General features: G+C 38.5%; 1 protein-coding gene across 6 annotated transcripts in view; it reads left to right on the forward strand.

The window, feature by feature from the left end:
- The window catches only part of LIMA1 (LIM domain and actin binding 1), a 103,088-nt gene that overhangs the window by 69,226 nt on the left and 15,897 nt on the right, over positions 1-17,965 (forward strand). For all 6 annotated transcript variants that reach the window (XM_004453655.5, XM_071218899.1, XM_004453654.5 and 3 more), the window contains 3 exons: positions 10,711-10,795; positions 11,633-11,781; positions 14,532-14,639. In XM_004453655.5, coding sequence (XP_004453712.2) covers positions 10,711-10,795; positions 11,633-11,781; positions 14,532-14,639 — 342 coding nt within the window. The remainder of the gene's footprint in view (positions 1-10,710; positions 10,796-11,632; positions 11,782-14,531; positions 14,640-17,965) is intronic.

Genomic DNA, 17,965 nt, shown 5'->3' on the forward strand with positions numbered 1-17,965 from the left:
TAAACACAGTTGTAAATTGTTATTACTCCCTTGATCATAAACTTCTTTTTTTTAAAGGTTTGTTTGTTTATTTATTTCTCCCCCCCCCCCCAGCTGTCTGTTCTCTGTGTCTGTTCGCTGCATCTTCTTCGTCCGCATCTGTTGTTGTCAGCGGCACGGGAATCTGTGTTTCTTTTTGTTGCGTCATCTTGCTGTATCAGCTCTCTGTGTGTGTGGCGCCATTCCTGGGCAGGCTGCACTTTCTTTCGCGCTGGGCGGCTCTCCTTATGGGGCACACTCCTTGCGCGTGGGGCTCCCCTACGCAGGGGACAACCCTGTGTGGCAGGGCACTCCTTGCACGCATGAGCACTGCACATGGGCCAGCTCCACACGGGTCATGGAGGCCTGGTGTTTGAACCGTGGACCTCCCATGTGGTAGATGGACGCCCTAACCACTGGGCCAAGTCCACTTCCCAGAAACTTCTTATGCTACAAAATTAATCCAGGGAGTGGATGTGGCTCAAGCGGATGAATGCCTGCTTCCCACATGGGAGGTCCTAGGTTCCCAGTGGTGCCTGTAAACAAAACAAACAAAAAGCAAACAAATGGGAAAACCAATTCAGGGGAGCCCATGTGGTTCAGTGGTTGAGCAACAGCTTCCCACATACCAAGTCCTGGGTTCAATTCCTGGCCCTAGTACCTCAACAACAACAAAGTTAGTCCATATTTATTATTCAGGTCTTCCACAATCTCAGCTCATCCTACCGTTCAGTATGAATCTGTATACTTCCCAGTCTATACTTTCTTTGAAAGTGAAAATGTTTTTGTCCCCCAGTGGTCAGCATAATGACTTGGCTCTTTTTTGTTTAAAAAAAAAAAAAAAAAAGCTTAGAACTTGAATAATTTCTAAATAATGACTATTAAAGGTCATTCTTCACTTTTCTCTGCCTTCAGTGAATGGATATGTTATTTAGGTCAGATAATTTAGTTGAACCTGATGGTTCTAATTCCTATGAGCAAATGAGTGATGGCTGGATTAATGTAACCTATAACCATTACTAGGAAAAAGGAATGCCCCAGGGACATACACTGAGTGTGATTTAGTCGCCTTAACTACATGTGTATATCAATCTGGGTTTCATAGAGTACAGACTTTGTATGTCTGAGGTAGACTTCAACTACCTTGGGCATGCTTTTATGAAAAAGATAACTGATCAACTACAATAACTAATGTCTAGCTATCATCATCTTGACATTTAGCTGCCAGGTTCCTAAAAACTGATGTACCTCTTCTTCCTTCCCCAGGAATGACCAAACAATGTAGGGAGAATATGACAGGCTCCTCATCAAGCCCCAGTTCTTTCTGGGTTTTATTTTTCCTAAACTTATTTGATCCACAGAAATCCTTGGGTAAGAGAATAAAGACCAAATATTTGGGTGGTATATTTCTGTCTTCATAGCCTCTTTACATATTGCCTTTTCTTTGAGTCAAGATTTGACCAATAGGTGTAATACAAGGAAATAAAACTGGACTATGGTCACTCCTTGATTCTTTTACACAGATATCGGCCACTATTTCTTCCATCCAGTGTTCCCCTTCTCTAGGAGAGGAGTTAGATTAAGAAGCGAAGGAAGGAGAAAAAAGAGAATGCCTCCTCACCAAAAATCCCTATTCTATAAAACATAATTACTCTTTGGAATGGGAGGTAGTAGTGAGAAGGTAATGATAAATTTGTCCATAAATGACAAGAATTTAAATGAATTAAAAAAATTTTTTTTCTTCACCACCTTTTTCTTTTTTCTGTACCTTATAATATATTTTAATGCTCCCAGTTTGTATTATTTTAATTGGTTTTAACTTGTTTCATATTACAAAGGTAAAACAGTATATTCAGATAAATAGAAGTATCTAAAGTAAAAAGTGGAAGTTTCTCCTGTCCTATTCCCTTTTTCATTTTCCCCTTAGACCTTCAGTTCCTTCACATTTATAGTACCTCTTATCACCAGGATCTTTTTATATAAAGTAGCATCAGAACTCCAGCAAAAGCTGCATTTGTTAGTATGAAAATAAAGTCATCCTTTTTTTCAAACAGGCCAACATTTTTGTGGTTTTTCTTCTGTAAGTTCCTGGAAGTGACACTTGGTATGTTGTTTAGCTTTACATGACACCTAGTAGTACATAGCAGTGTATTTGTGTTGATGTAGGAGATCAAGCCCTTGAGGAAATATGACAACCAAACTAAAGTCTGATCTGAGTTCACTGGACTTTTTATCCATAGCCAACCAATCTATAATCTGCATCAAAGATACAGTTTTTATATGCCTTCTTGAAGAATGGATAGGTGTCCATAGAGAATCCCCAGATTGTTGCAAAATTTATCCATGTTATATGTTTCTTTTCCCCTCTCTTGGTTAATAATTGCACGTCTTCCCTTATCTACTTAATGTTATCTTAATAAAATTTTCTTCTTTCTTAATATGTCTTAATTAAATTATTTGGAATTACTGTGTGAGAAGAATAAAATTCTGAGGATTTCATCACTGGTATTAATTGCATATTTTTCTGTTTCATTTTAAGTTCATGGCAGCATGGCTAAGAGTTAAGGGTAGGCATGTAGAAGAGAGGGATTTGAATAACTGTCAGCCTAACTGTGGGGTCTAATACAGTCCATCCTAGTGTAGGGGAAAATAGCTTTAATTTGCTTCTCAGTGAATCATAAATCTTAGGTTGACCTACATTTAACCTCCAATAGATATATTGCTAGCGCTTTAAATTTGGGTAACTGATTTTGCATATTATTATTGCTAAATACACACAAGAATTATCTTTGTTTTTCTATCAATGCCCTCTTTCACATATATCCTATAAAACTAACTCTTTGCTGAATTAGTATATCACCTCTAGTATATAGCTTGATATCCTGTCTTCTATAATTTTAACATGTAAATACGACTACTTCCAGCGTTATTTTAATTGACATTTCCCTATAGTGGTACATTTCTCATAAAGATCCACATACCAGTATAAATTAAGTTTCATTTACTCTTAAGTATTAAGTCTGTGAAATTCTTTGGTCTTTTGTGATGGTATAATAATGGACCCAGGTTTAAGGATGCCATTCGAGGGGTTCTGATCTTTCTCAATGTTCACTGCCCTAAATGGCTGTTCCTTGTGTGTTAATCAGAAGCTAGTCATTTCTTCTCTGCTTATTTTCATGCCAATTGCTTAATGATTTCTAGACAGTTTCATTACAGAAAAACATGTTGAAAAATCAATGTCAGGAGACTGGAACATTCTCTGAGAAGCAATGTCATCTGCCCCTCAAATATCACCATCTTTGCCTTCCAGCTATTGGAATTACTCCTGGATTAGACAGCAGAGGTGTGCATCCAGATAGATATATAAAGAGTCATTTCCTCTAGCCTTCTAACTCATCGATGAATTATAATGAGTGAGAATTTTCCATGAAGATCGTTGACATATAGATGCTAGAATTTATAAGGAACTGCTCTCAAGTAGTTAGGGTATTACAATCCTTATTTAACAGATGGAAACAACTGAGGTCAGAGAAGTTAAATGATACACCTCATGTCATGTGGCTCATTATTCTCAGCACATGGGCTGAAATTGTGTAATACCCTTTCTATCCTATAACACTATCTTCATGGCTATTATAATAATATAACTGTGTGTTGAATAAAAACAACTGGCCAGGCCCTACTCATCTTTGAAATCTAAGGAAATCAGGAAAAATTGTAAACATGTCAACAGCTGAATTCCCAAAAACTTTAACACTCACTTTCCCCTAAATTTTCTCACATTTTATAGTCTCTTTTAACTGAATGAAAAACATCAGGAAAAAATACAGAGAGATGTGTACTAAAACTCTTGAGATAGAAACTTGTGGGTTTGGGAGGATTGTTTTATTGTTATCATGTAAACTGAATAGTCTTCTAAACAGTAAAACACAGAAGCAGGTAAATCAGAAAGGAAAAGCAAGGTGTAAACTAGGGGGAAAAAGTAATCTTCACCAATGGTGTACAAGACTCTTGATCCTTTTTTGTCCTTATCATTACATAACTGTTTTGTGTGTGTGTGTGTTTTGTGTGTGGATGAATCTTTTTTTGTGTTTTTTATTATTATTTTTAAAGATATTTAGATTACATAAAAAATATAGGGGATTCCCATATGCCCCACTCCCTACCCCTCCCACATCTTCCCACATTAACAGCATCTTTCATTAGTGTGGTACATTTGTAACAATTGATGAACACATTTTGAAGCATTGCCGTTAAGCGTGGATTATAGTTTACATTGCAGTTTACACCCTTTCCTGCACAGTTTTGTAAGTTATGGCAAGATGTATATTGGCCTATATTTGTCATTGCAATGTCATTCAGGACAAGTCCCAAGTCCCCAAAATATCCCCATGTTACACCTGTTTTTCCCTTTCCCTCCCCTCAGAACCTCCAGTAGCCACCGCCTCCACAAAGTTCTTCCATTGCTAGACTCACAATATGTCTGTAGTAGAATACCAGTAAGTCTACTCTAGTCCATTGTTCATTCCCCAATCCTGAGGATTCTAGGATGGTGATGCCCACTCCACCTCTAATTGAGAGGGGGCAGAGATCCCATGGGGCAGGTTGACGGAACTATCGTGCTTGCAGTTGTAGACTCTCTGTTCTTGGGATGGTCGTTGTCCATCATCATCTCCTTGTTAGTTGTCCTGGGCGAGTCCAATGTACTGGAGAGTAGGTGTTGTAACTCTGACGTAACTTGTTTTTACAGGTTTTAGTAACTAAGTGCTCACTATTTTATGTTATTCCTTTTTGTTTGGTCTTTTTTATATATAGACCTTCCTAAATATCTTCCTAGTTCATGTGATTAGCCTTTCATGGCAGTATGATATTTCATTATACTACTTAATCGTCCCCTAAGTATTAGACTGTTTTCTAGCCTAATAGAAATGCTCATAGTATTTTGTCAGAAATACTTTTTTGTCTAGTTTTAGTTATTTTCTTTGGCCGTATTACTGACATGATATTGTCATGGCCAAAAGATTCAATTATTAAGCATTTTTCTTACATATATTCAGCTGTTTTCTCAAAGATTATACCGTTTTAATCACCACTAGCACAATGTAAGGATATGTTTGATTCCCCAGAGCCTCATTTTATTATTTTTATTTAATTGTATTAACTTAATATGAAGCATTACCTCTCCTTTTCTTTTTTTCTAATTATAGGAGTTATACATGGTTTTTGTAAAAAGCTTAGAAATACAGGAAGTATAGAGAAACCCTACCACTTGGAGTTAAACATTCCTGTGTGTATTGTTCTCCTTACATGAGCTCTTTTTTTCTAAGAGAGTCCCTGTTGAGAAGGAAATGTTTATCTCTTAATACTTTGAGAAATTAAGGCCAAATTTCATTCCCCCGCTAACCCCACCCCCACCTCCATCAACCCCCTTCCCCAAGTTCATCAAAGTCTTTCTTTTCCCAGAAAGCCACCCTTCCTCCACCCTTGATTTTGTAGGGACTAAATAGTCCGAAGGAAAGTCAAAGTAGAAAGGCTGAAGGAAAGCATGTGGCTGAGAGAGGGAAGAGGCTTTCAATGCCAATTTTTTTCCTTTTTTTTTTTTTTCTAGGAGGTACTGGGGATTGAACCCAGGACCTCGTACATGGGAAGTGGGCGCTTAACCTCTTGAGCTACATCCACTCCCCTCTGGTCATTTTTTTTAAATAAAATTTTATTGAAGTATATCATTCATACATTAACATACATAAACAGTAAGTGTAAAGTAAAGGTTGTGAACTTACAAAACAATCATGCTCATCATCATACAGGGCTCCCATGCATCACCCCCCCAACAACACCTTGCATTGTTGTGAAACTTTTGTTACAAACTATGAAATAATCGTCAAAATATTACTACTAACTGTAGCCCATATCTTACATTTGGTGTGTTTTCCCCCAACCCACCCAGTTAACCCTGTGTTAGCATTACATACAGTTGTTACAGTTCATGAGAGAACGTTCTCATATTCTGTTACCCACAGTCTGTGTTGCACCACTGGCTTCCCTGTGCTGTACATTCCCATGCTTTCTATAATCCTTTTGAAGTGTACACTCAGTTAGCCTCTGGTAATTTAAAGTGTTGAAAATTAGCTTAAGGGAAGCGGACTTGGCGCAGTGGTTAGGGCATCCCGCCTACCACATGGGAGGTCCAGGGTTCAAACCCCGGGCCTCCTTGACCCGTATGCACCTGGCCCACGTGCAGTGCTGATGCGCGCAAGGAGTGCCCTGCCACTCAGTGGTGTCCCCTGTGTAGGGGAGCTCCACGTGCAAGGAGTGTGCCTCATAAGGAGAGCCGCCCAGCGTGAAAGAAAGTGCAGCCTGCCTAAGAATGGCGCTGCACACACGCAGAGCTGACACAACAAGATGACACAACAAAAAGAAATACAGATTCCCATGCTGCTGAAAACAACAGAAGCAGACAAAGAAGACTCAGCAAATAGACACAGAGAACAGACAACCGGGGCGGGGAGGGGAAGGGGAGAGAAATAAATAAATAAATCTTTAAAAAAGAAAAGAAAAGAAAAGAAAATTAGCTTAAGAGACTTCTTCCAGAAATTAGAAGTAGAAAGGCACTTTTTATACTTGGGACTATTTGGGAACTAATTTACTTTATTTCTGAACAAGTTTTTAGGGGGAAAAAAAAGTACAGACAACTGGCTAAAAGCTCCAAAGTCTCATCTGTTCATGTTGGTGAAGTTTTTAGTGGATCACAAAGAATATTTAAGGGGTGCTCACGCCAATGAGAGTTAAGTCAGCTGACTGGAAGGCGGATTTGTGGGGTGGGGTAAAGCCAAGCCTTAGGAAATTCCAGAAAGTCTTAAAGTGTCTTGTCTCTTCTCTGCCCCCCCTTAATAGATTAGGATGATTAAGGCTCCCACAGTGTCTGAATAAAAAGTACTGAAACTTGATAATTAGGTATCAGAATTCCTGTTTTTCTTCTTTCTGTGCTTCTTTACTTATTCAAGAATTATTGAAGGAAACTCCTTCTTCTTGTACTTCAGGTTACCACTGGTAAAATGAAGATCATAAAATTCATCTTAAATGCATTTGAGATCTTATTATTTTTAATATTTGATTGTTTTGGAGGTGAAAGCTATTGAAAGAAGTGCTCAGTGCTTTACCTGGGATTTCATTAAAAGCCATCTCATATCAGAACTGTATTCCTCCTCAAAATATTGTCAGAATAACTTTGATTTGAGACATTTCTCTCTTTACATCTTTTTAATGAGACCAAAGGCTTTGTACACTCATTTTTTAAAAGTAATTCAAAGAAAGAAAATAATTCAGAGCTTTGATAGCTGTGGACCAGAAAACTTCTTTTTTTTTTTTTTCCTTAATAACCCTTATTTTTTTACCCAGGGGTCTACATAAAAAGCTATAAGAGATGAAAAATTCAGGGCATTTTGTAAGCATCTAAAACCAAAGAAAGCCCCTGACCCCAGAAGGGCTCTAAATGGGTGTGCTCCCATCAACACCAGTATAGGACCTTGTTTGAAGCAGAGAGGGATGTATGACAAGAAGTAGAGTGATAACTGAAGTCTCTGCACGTTGCAACATGTTGGTACATACTCTTAGAATTGTGCTTGAACTTTACCTTTGATGGAAAGTAAATGTTTGAAATATTGCTCCAGTATTAAAAATGCAGAATCCATCCATTCCCTTTTAGTTTAAAAAAAAAAAAAAAAAAAAAAAAGTTTATTTCCAGGCTTTCTTCTTTTTTGAGTCCTGGAAATTCTTATTTTTATAGTGCAGCAGCCTTTGGAATAAATCTTTGGAATTTCCTTTATTTTAATGATCAGTAAATGAAAAATTTGTTGGAAAAAATACAAGAAAAATGTGGATGGAGAGTGTCCTGCCAAACCTATCCTTTTCCCTTGGCCAGCGAGCATCTTTTCCAGTCGGGGGCCTGCCCCTGGAGCAGGACTTGAGTCATATGGATGTGGTTGATGTTAGGGCAGCTGAGCTGGGTATCATGTCAAGGTTAGAGTGGCTACAGATTAATTTTTATTATTAAAAGTAGATTCATTAATATGTAAGTATTAATAGCAAAGCTAACGGGAGGTATATTTTGTTAATTCTATATTGAATTTGTAAGGAACTATTCTTCCTGGTGTGGTACAAACAAACCAGTCCTTGTCTCTGATGTCTGAAGTGGCAGGTTTTCTATCTCCAAGGTGGGAGAGGAAGGAATGTAAAAAAGACTTGTAGGGAAATGGACGTGGCTTAACCAATTGGGCTTCCGTCTACCATATAGGGGGTCCAGGGTTCAATGCCTTTGTGCTCACAAAAAAAAAAAAAGACTTGTAAAAGTGAGAGTTTTACCTTCTTAAATTTAACTGTTATTACGTTGGTTGTCTATTGATCTTAAAGTTTAATAACTATTTACTGATGTTAAATTCAAAAGCCTGTTTTTTTTTAAGATTTATTTTATTTATTTCTCCCCCCATTCCCCCCATTGTCTGTTCTGTATCTGTTTGCTGTGTGTTCTTCTGTGTCTGCTTGTATTCTCATTAGGTGGCTCCAGGAACCGATCTTGGGACCTTCGGAGTGGGAGAGAGGCAGTAGATTACTCTCTTGCGCCACTTCAGCTCCCTGTTTTGCTTCGTCTTCTTATTTTTTCTCCTCTGTGTCTCTCTTTGTTTTTTTTAAAGATTTATTTATTTATTTATTTCTCTTCCCTCCCCCCCCCACCCGCCCCGGTTGTCTGTTCTCTGTGTCTATCTGCTGTGTCGTCTTCTTTGTCCACTTCTGTTGTTGTCAGTGGCACGGGAATCTGTGTTTCTTTTTGTTGCGTCATCTTTTAGTAACAATTTGTTGTTGTTGTTGTTGCGTCATCTTGTGTCACCTCTCCGTGTGGACAGCGCCATTCTTAGGCAGGCTGCACTTTTTTACGCGCTGAGCGGCTCTCCTTACGAGGCACACTCGTTGCGTGTGGGGCTCCCCTCCGCAGAGGACACCCCTGCATGGCAGGGCACTCCTTGCGCACATCAGCACTGCGCATGGGCCAGCTCCACACGGGTCAAGGAGGCCCGGGGTTTGAACCGCGGACCTCCCATTTGGTAGGCAGACGCCCTAACCACTGGGCCAAGTCTGCTTCCCTCCTGTGTCTCTTGTTGCGTTATCTTGCTGCACCAGCTCTCTGCGTCAGCTGGCACTCCTGTGCAGGGCGGCTTTCCTGCTCTGGATGGCATTCCCATGCAGGGAGGCACTCCTGCATGGGGCTGCATTCCCGCGTGGGCCAGCACTCCGCTTAGGTCAGCTCATTGAGTGGGCCAGCTTGCCCTCACCAAGAGGCACTGGGCATCGAATCCTGGACCTCCTATATGATAGACAGGAGCCCAATTGGTTGAGCCACATCCGTTTCCCAAAAACATGTTATTTTACTTGTATCTGCTGTTATATAGGATTTCAATCTTTCCTACTTAAGATTATCTGGAAATAAATTGAGATTTGAATGATAGGATCTGGTTGAAGGTTCTCATTACAAACTGAACAAATATGACATACTCCCAGTGTACTAGGTCTGGGAACATTCTGTGACTCTAAGCGCTTTCTCTTAAGTTACTTTTCCAGTAGTAAAAATTATAATTGGCCACAATTGGAGATCTGCCCTTGATATGAGAGCAATAAAGGGAGTGACTTAAGGACATCACAAAGCACTTTGTTTTAAACATCTGTACCATCCACTTTGCTGTCCTTGCAGCCATTCTCTGGACGAAAAGGCATGGCTTCTGCTGTCAGTGAGTCTGCAGTCCAGGGCAGGAGCAGTCCCAGCATTTTGATGAGCATTGTAATGGAAGTGTGACTGGGTACTTACAGGAACAGAGGAAGGATTACCTAAATTTAGGTAGGGCAGGCTTCCAGTGGGGATGTCACTTAAACGGAGGCTTGAGGAAACAGTTTATTTGCAAGACAACAGGATGGAAGGGTGCCAGGTGCAGGAACCTCATTTACGAGAGCATGGACCTCACGTGCTCTTGTAAGTGAGAATGCCCAGAGAGGCCGGATAGGTAGGGACCAGATCTGGAAAGGAACTTCTGTGCATACTAAGCACTTCGGATTTAACTCTAGAAGTGATAAGTCGCCCTTAAAGAATTTTTGAACAGTAGAGTAACATCATCACATTTGCATTTTGGGATGATTACCTTTGCAGCAGCAAAGAGACGGGACTGGAAAGTGATGAAGAACCAATTACCATAGTTAATGCAGTAGTTCAGGAAAAAGACGCTGAAGACATGATCCAAGGCGGCAGCAGCAGCAGGGGATAACGAGGATAGAGAAGGGAAACAGCAGGTACTGCCGTCAGTGCTTGGCAATTTAGAGGAATGTGTCTGTCATCTGGGACGTGAGGATTCCTCTCCAGTGACTGTGTAAATTACTAGACTTGCTGGTTAAGCTGGTTAGGTGGTGATCCCCAGCAGACAGCATTACCTATATAGAGTTATTTATTTTTCCCTGGGCACCTGTGAATATGTAATGTTTAACATGTATAATAGCAAAACTATTCTGTGGGATATAAAAACTGTTATAAAATCGAATCTCCTCTGGGTTTTGTTTATAAAGGAAATTTACAAATCTCCTTTTTGAACATTTGCATCAAGCCTTTCCCATCTTCCCTGCAAAGCTTATTGTTGGGTTTTGTTTTCCAAACAGATTCTTCAGCCTCAGAGCCGAAGTGCAGGTGGAAGGAGGATTTCTGAAAACAGCTTTTCTCTGGATGACTTGGAAATAGGCTCAGGTAAGCAGAGAGTTCATGTGTGTGAAGTCCTTTCGGGAAGTACTAATTACTAAGAATACCTTTTGGCCTCAAGGCCAATACTTTTCAAGGAAGAGTGGCAGAAATTAACAGGAAATCTGTCTGTCAGATATAAGCCGTTACCCAAATCACATTGCTCTCTATGAATAGCTTCTCTGTCCTTATAATCTATCCTTGTCAGTGGTGACCTGTGGTAACCAAAGGGTAAGGATTTCCAGGGAAATGCTCCAGTTTTGGCTCCACAGCCATCTATCAAGATTGGTTATCCTGTAATGTCCAATAATATAACTTGAGAGCAGAATTGCTATGTTTAGAAAAGGGCCTACACAGGCACTTCGCAAAAGAAGTACAAACATAGGAAAATCATCAGTCCCTAGTAATGTAAGAAATGCAAATTAAAACTACATTAAGATCTCATTTTTTCATGTTGTATTAGGAGGTACTGGGGATTGAATCCAGGACCTTGTACATGGGAAGCAGGCACTCAGCCACTGAGCTACATCCCTTCCCCAATGAGAGCTCGCTTTTTTTTCCCATTTGGTTGTTTTGTTTGTTTTTAGGAAGTGCGGGAGATCAAACCCAGGACCTTGTACATGGGAAGCAGATGCTCAACCACTTGAGCTACATCCGCTCCACTAGCCAGAATTTTAAAACGTGATCAGGATTCTCCTTTTAATGTTAGGAAAGCGAGTGACTTTTACCTTATAAATGACAATTATATTCTTTATTTCTTTCTTTACTTTAATAGAAGAAATTGGCCATTAGGTTGCAATAGCCTATTTTGTCTTCTCATAAAGCATGTTATTTGCATATTTCCAGATCATTTGTCATCTTCTGCATTCAACTCCGATAAAAGTGAGAGTAGAAGAAATCTGGAGCTCCCTCGCCTGTCAGAAACCTCCATTAAGGATCGAATGGCCAAGTATCAGGCAGCTGTGTCCAAACAAAGCCATTCCGCCAGCTTTACAGTATGTGTTCTGCATCATTCATTCATTCTATCATGTATTAAATCATCATTGAGCACCGGAGCCATGAAATGTCTCCCAGATCTGTACCTTTGAGCGCCAGCTATCTCCTTTGTCCCTTGGCCATTCTCTTTTCATATAATTCCTACCCATTTGGAATCCCTACCATGTTCTAATCCTGATTTTGCTTTCCTTGGCCTCATTCCCACCCCACTTGTTTTTTTGTGATATTACCATCCAATAATACAATTTTTTTTCCTGGTTCTTATATGTCTTCATAATCTTTGTAGTTGCTGTTGTTAAAGAAGTAGTACTTTATTAGGTTTGTTTTTTTTTTAAAGGAGGTACTGGGGATTGAACCAAGGACCTTGTACATGGGAAGCTGGAGCTCAACCACTGAGCTACACCTGCTCCCCAATTTTAGTAGTTTTAACAGAAACACACTTACTGTATTTTGGTTTTTAAGGAGAGAGAGAGACTATTGAAGAGAAGTATTGAACGTGTTGAACATCAATGTGGGATTTGAGGGCAGTTTTATAATTGAGCTATATTTTACATAACATTTTAAAGTTTACAGTTCAGTGGTTTTTAGTATATTCACAAGACTGTTCAACAATCACCACTATCTAATTTCAGAACATTTCCACCACACCCCCACACACATACACACACACAGAAAACCTTATACATATTAGCAGCCAATCCCAATTCCTACCTTCCCACATTCCTTGACGCCATTAATCTACTTTCTGTCTTTATGGACTTGCCTATTCCAGACATTTCCTATAAATGGAATTACACAATGTAGGATCTACTTAATCTTTAATCCTTATGATGTAACGATTTTCTGAAGAGGTAGAATAGTGGATAAGCAAAAGGGAAAGAAATGATGGGACTGTCACATGTTTAGAAGCACAAAAATTTGGAATTCTAAATAGAATGGAGGGTCTCTGCATTTTAAATTTTCTTAGGCTTAACTAGCAGGCTGACATTATGGAACGGCTTAATTGAAGGTACCTTTAAAATGCCATTTATCCGTCCATACACACACATAAGTACACACACATACATGTAGGTGTATCTTTCAAACGTTTGGTCTTTCTAACATTTCAAATTACAAACCACTAATTTTTTAACAAAGTTCCAAGAATAGCTTTGAATTTTACTTGTTCCCAAGCCAACTGAAACTTTTGCATATTGGAAATCATAACGTGTATTCCAGGAGTTAGGCCTTCTTTTCTCTACAGTACTACGTATGCATTCTTCTGCAGCATTGGTAGACTAATTCTCCAGGCAGTGAATAATTTCATCTTGATTTTTCACTGTGGTTTTAAGAAGAGATGATATGTAAATCAAGAGTGAAGTGGCACATCACAGGTTCATTATTCTTTGTGAGTGGGAAAAATGAGCTCCATTAGGCTTCTGTAAGAAGGCAAGTCAGGAGAAACAGTGACTAGGTGATCTATGAAGCATAATTCCCTCCTGCTACAGGATTTTGCTGCTTCTTGGTGGCCTCCTGCTGCAGACATTCTGACCAGGTAACACACTAAGTGGAAAAACCTGTTCCGTGAATGTTGTTTTGTTTTGTTTTTTAACGCTTAATAGAGTTTCTGCATTGCCGTTCTTGTGCTCTGTCGATTTTAAGAGTTGAAAATTCCTTGGGAATTCTTATAAAAAGTACATTTTATCTCATCCCCAAAGAATTCCTTAGGCCCCTTATAGAATGTGGTTGAAACAAGGCACATACTCTCCGGCAGTCGTTCTGGAGGCTGGACTTTGAGTTAGGGTCAGGAATGAGTTGTTAGGCTGTGATGTGTACCTCACTGCCTGCTTCCAGCTGCTCGTCATAGGTGTACCCCAGCAGCCGTGTGCCTTAATCCAAGTACCTCACCAAGGGAGCTGGTTACACTCACACTCCCTTCATTGGCCTTGAGGCCATAAATTGCTTAATTTCCTCCTCATGCCTAAAGAAGCATAGAGAACAGAAAAGTACTAGATTACTAAATTACTAGAGGAAGAAAGGTAAGAAATGTCCATATTCATCCACCCATATGTTGATTTTTGCATCTAGTATAAGTTAAGTTTAATATTCTGCCCCAAGTATCCTCTGCCAGGAAAATATACTCCTTATGGCAGTATTAATGAATGCATTTTTAGATCAAGGCTCCGTTATGAGCCTTTAGTACGGTGTATGAATTTTGTGTGAAAAGTAAGTTTTAAAAGTCTCACAAGAAAGGTGGTTTTATGATCTCATTAAAAAATAATTTGTTTTTTATGTGTCTACATCATCCCTGTCTCTCTTTCCAGGCCGGGCATTTATACATATGGTCAGTATATTTTCTTAATTATTGGCACTTGGCATTTCCTTTCCCCTGCTCCAGAATGGTCTTTTCTGATAAAAGTCACCAGCTTTGCATTCCCACAAGCTCTGCTGCTAGAAGAGTGAATCACAAGAACGTTGTATGCGGGGGTCTACATGTGTGCCTGCATTGGTTGCCTGTATCCTAATGAGCATCCAGTTATAGACCAGGGCACAAACATTTAACTCTGAAATCAGTGTCCACAAAGCTGCTTTTGTCATTTCACTAGTGTGTGGGTTTTGCTTGTGAGAGTTAGGGGGTTTATTTGACCTGAGACCTCTTCAAAGAGTTTTTTTTTTTTTTAATATCCCAAGCTTCTTTAATAGATGTGCTATGAAGAGAATGGAATGGTGAGAATTTTTTGTAAATTTACAGATTATTTTTATTTTGCAGAGTGAGTCAAGACCCAGTGGTGGTGAAATCAAAACTCATAAAGTGGAATACAAGGAAAATGTGCCCCCAGGTCCTGAGGTCTGCAACTCCCATCAGGATGGAGAAAAGGTAGGTTGAAAAGTCTGGTGTGCAGTTGCCAGAGAAGCATGTGTTCTAAATTAGATGTTTAAAATTAGAAACAATCCTAACTCCAGAGCTGTAGAGTGTCTGGGAATTTGGTAACAGCTGCCAGGACAGATTGTCATTTTTGCAGGTCACATAATTTTGGTTTGGGAACTCTGAAACTTACAGCTGACCAAATAATGAGCCTTCATCGGAAAATTCTTTTGCTCAGCAGATGCTCAGAAGGTGGAGAGCTAAATGATTTTTTAAAAATGTGTTGTGATTAGAGATATTATCTTCAAAGCACTTATATATTTTATATTTAAGTATATATTTAATACATTTATGCAAGAAAAAAAATCTCATTATTTCCAAGTATTTTGTCATACAGTCCTAATGATTTTTTTAAATTTTATTTTATTCTGGTAACATATATACAACCTTTCCTCTTTTAACCACATTCAAATATATAATTAGTCCTGTTAATTAAATTCACAACATTGTGCTACCTTCACTGCACTTCTTACCAAAATTTTCCATTACCCAAAGAGAAATGCTATACAATTTAAGCGTTAATGCATATTCTCTACCCATGCTATGTCCCCTGGTAGTTTATATTCCAGTTTCTGACTCTATGAATTTGCTTATTCTAATTATTTCATAATAGTGAGATCATACAATATTTGTCCTTTTGTTTCTGGTTTATTTCACTCAACATGATGTCTTCAAGGTTCATCCATGTTATCACATGTATCGGAACTTCATCCATTTTTATAATTGAATATTTGTCTGTGTTGTGTATGTACCACATTTTGTTTATCCATTAATCAGTTGATGGACACTAGGATTTCTTCCATCTTTTGACAGTTGTGAATAATGCACTATGAACATTGATGTGCATGCAAATATCTGTTCAAGACGTTGCTTTCAATTCTTTGGGATATATACCTAAGTAGTGAGATTGCCAGGTCAATCTGAGGAACCACTTTCTCATTCAGAGTATTTTGAAAACTAGGCACTATGCTAAACATGGGAAATGCTAAGCTTAAAAACAGCAAAAACCAAACCATTCCATGTGGTCTTTTTCTACAAGGAAGCTTACAATTAGAGAGGAGACAGATTGTAGAATCAATGCAGGTTAGCCATCATCAGCAGTGAGGCAAGAGCTGTGAGAGGGCTATGCAGGGCCAAGGAAGTCCAGACAAGGACATTTAACTGTGGAAACTCTGTCAAAAGATAATTAGCCTTTCTCAAGATGATGATGTCTGAACTGAGTCTTGAAGAATATGTGGGAAAAGCAAAGGTCAAATGAGTAAGAAGAATAAATAATAAAAGGGAAAAAAAGACATTCCAGGCAGATACAACATATACAGAGATTTTGGAACAAGAGATCATGGCTTGCTTAGGAACTTCAGGTTAGTTGGCTTGGCTGGAGCATGAGGTATATACAGGCAGGGGTGAGAGATAGGTGGAGGGAGAGGGCCAGAGTAAGGTCCTGAAAAGTTTCAAATGCCACCCTTAAGAGTTTGGATGTAATCCTGCAGCAGTGGAAAAACACTGAAGGAGTCTAAGCAAATCAATTTGTGTTTTATGCATTAATCATGAGATGAATGGTTCAGTTTGAGTAAATAACAGTATTTATGTTAGGTGAATTTATCGTTTTCTCTGCCAGCCCATCATTACCCAATCTTTTGGTCTTTCTGTCAATGTGATAATCAAATGTTAAATGAGATGAGGAGAAAGGGCTTTCAAATAAATCCATTGCAGTGATTAATCTTCAGAAGAAAAAACATTGCTGCTGTTAGAGATATTGACAACCTTGATGATGTTCTTCAAAAAGATGAGATAATTAAAATGGGTCAAGAGCAATAATAGCTCTTTAACTTACTTAACTATAACACACTTTTAAAAGTATGGTATATTGACTGAATACATTGTATCATGGGATACACTACACACTTGGATCAAAGTAGGCACACAGAAAAATGGTTTCAATTAATGGCTTGAAAATAAAATTTTTACTTCATAGAATAGAAAATAAAATAATAGAAAAATTAAATCACTTTATTATATAAAAATACTATCACAAATGTATGTTTAAATAATACAAAATACTTGGCAATCGTGTACTACATGATCACGTAATCACCAAATAAATCACATACCTCCTTGCAACAGTAGGTTTATACATTAGTCCATGGATCACATGTTGTGCATCAAGTGAACTTTCTCATTAGACTGCCTGGTTTTTCCATTTTTTAAAATTGGAAATTACTTAAGAATAACTAAGTAAATATGTTTGGTATTTTTCTTCTGTTCTGCAAAAAAATAAATACATTTTAAGAGGAAAATATTCCCAGCATTGAAATTCTCCCATCTACCCCAAGAGCTTAATTTGGGAAATTCATCTGGAAAATAATGCTTGGATTGTTCCTCTATCTAATTTCACATTTCCTTCTTGATTGTCTTCATGCTGATTTGAAACTGGAACTCTGAGCCGAATTGAAGGATCAGAATATTTTAATTACAGCCTAAAAGGGCATCACTGCAACTCTATCACGAATTGGGGAATGGGTGGCAAAGAAAGGGGATAAAGATAGATATTCTTTAAGCACATTCTGCAGGTTTATAAACCCTTGGTGACCTTAAAATTGACAAGATTTTTTCCATCTCAGCTATCCTTTTGGCTGTTTGCCTAGCTTTTGTTAACCAGTACCTAAGCACTATTTGAACTTTGGCTTGTCACAAAAGGACATTAATTCTAGGGTAAACTTACTTGAAAGGGAATATTTTGTCAAGGTATTGTTCCTCCCTTTTTCCTCTTGTGAATAAATTTGTGCTTTCCTTTAGTGAAATGTTTGAGCAAATCCTCACATGCTCTCACCTGGCTATTCCTGCAGTGAAGTCATCTGTTTGGGAATGTGCAATGATGTCATGACTGGCATTAAATTTACCCTGCAGGTTCAAGGTGACCAAATTAGAAGTGAGAGAACAACATCCTGCAGTGGATGCATCCTAATCAGCAAGAATTGAAGAGCTTTTTATGGCCATGCAAAATTTGTAGAAAATTTATTTCATACCATTAAATGAGATAATGCATGTAAGGTGATCAGTCCATTGTAAACACTCAATAAATGATACATTGGTTTGTTTTATGCCGCATTAGAATTCCTGTCATGAAAAGAGGGTAGCTGAAAAAAACAACCATGCTGAAATTCATGTGCAGTCAGCCAAGAATTTAATCTCCACTGTAAGTTTATTCACTACATTAGACATCCTGATATTAGAACTCAACAGAGCCCTAAAATCCCTGGCGTTTGAATTAAAGAATA

This window comes from Dasypus novemcinctus, chromosome 12 (genome assembly GCF_030445035.2).
Source record: "Dasypus novemcinctus isolate mDasNov1 chromosome 12, mDasNov1.1.hap2, whole genome shotgun sequence".
Classification (NCBI taxonomy): domain Eukaryota; kingdom Metazoa; phylum Chordata; class Mammalia; order Cingulata; family Dasypodidae; genus Dasypus; species Dasypus novemcinctus.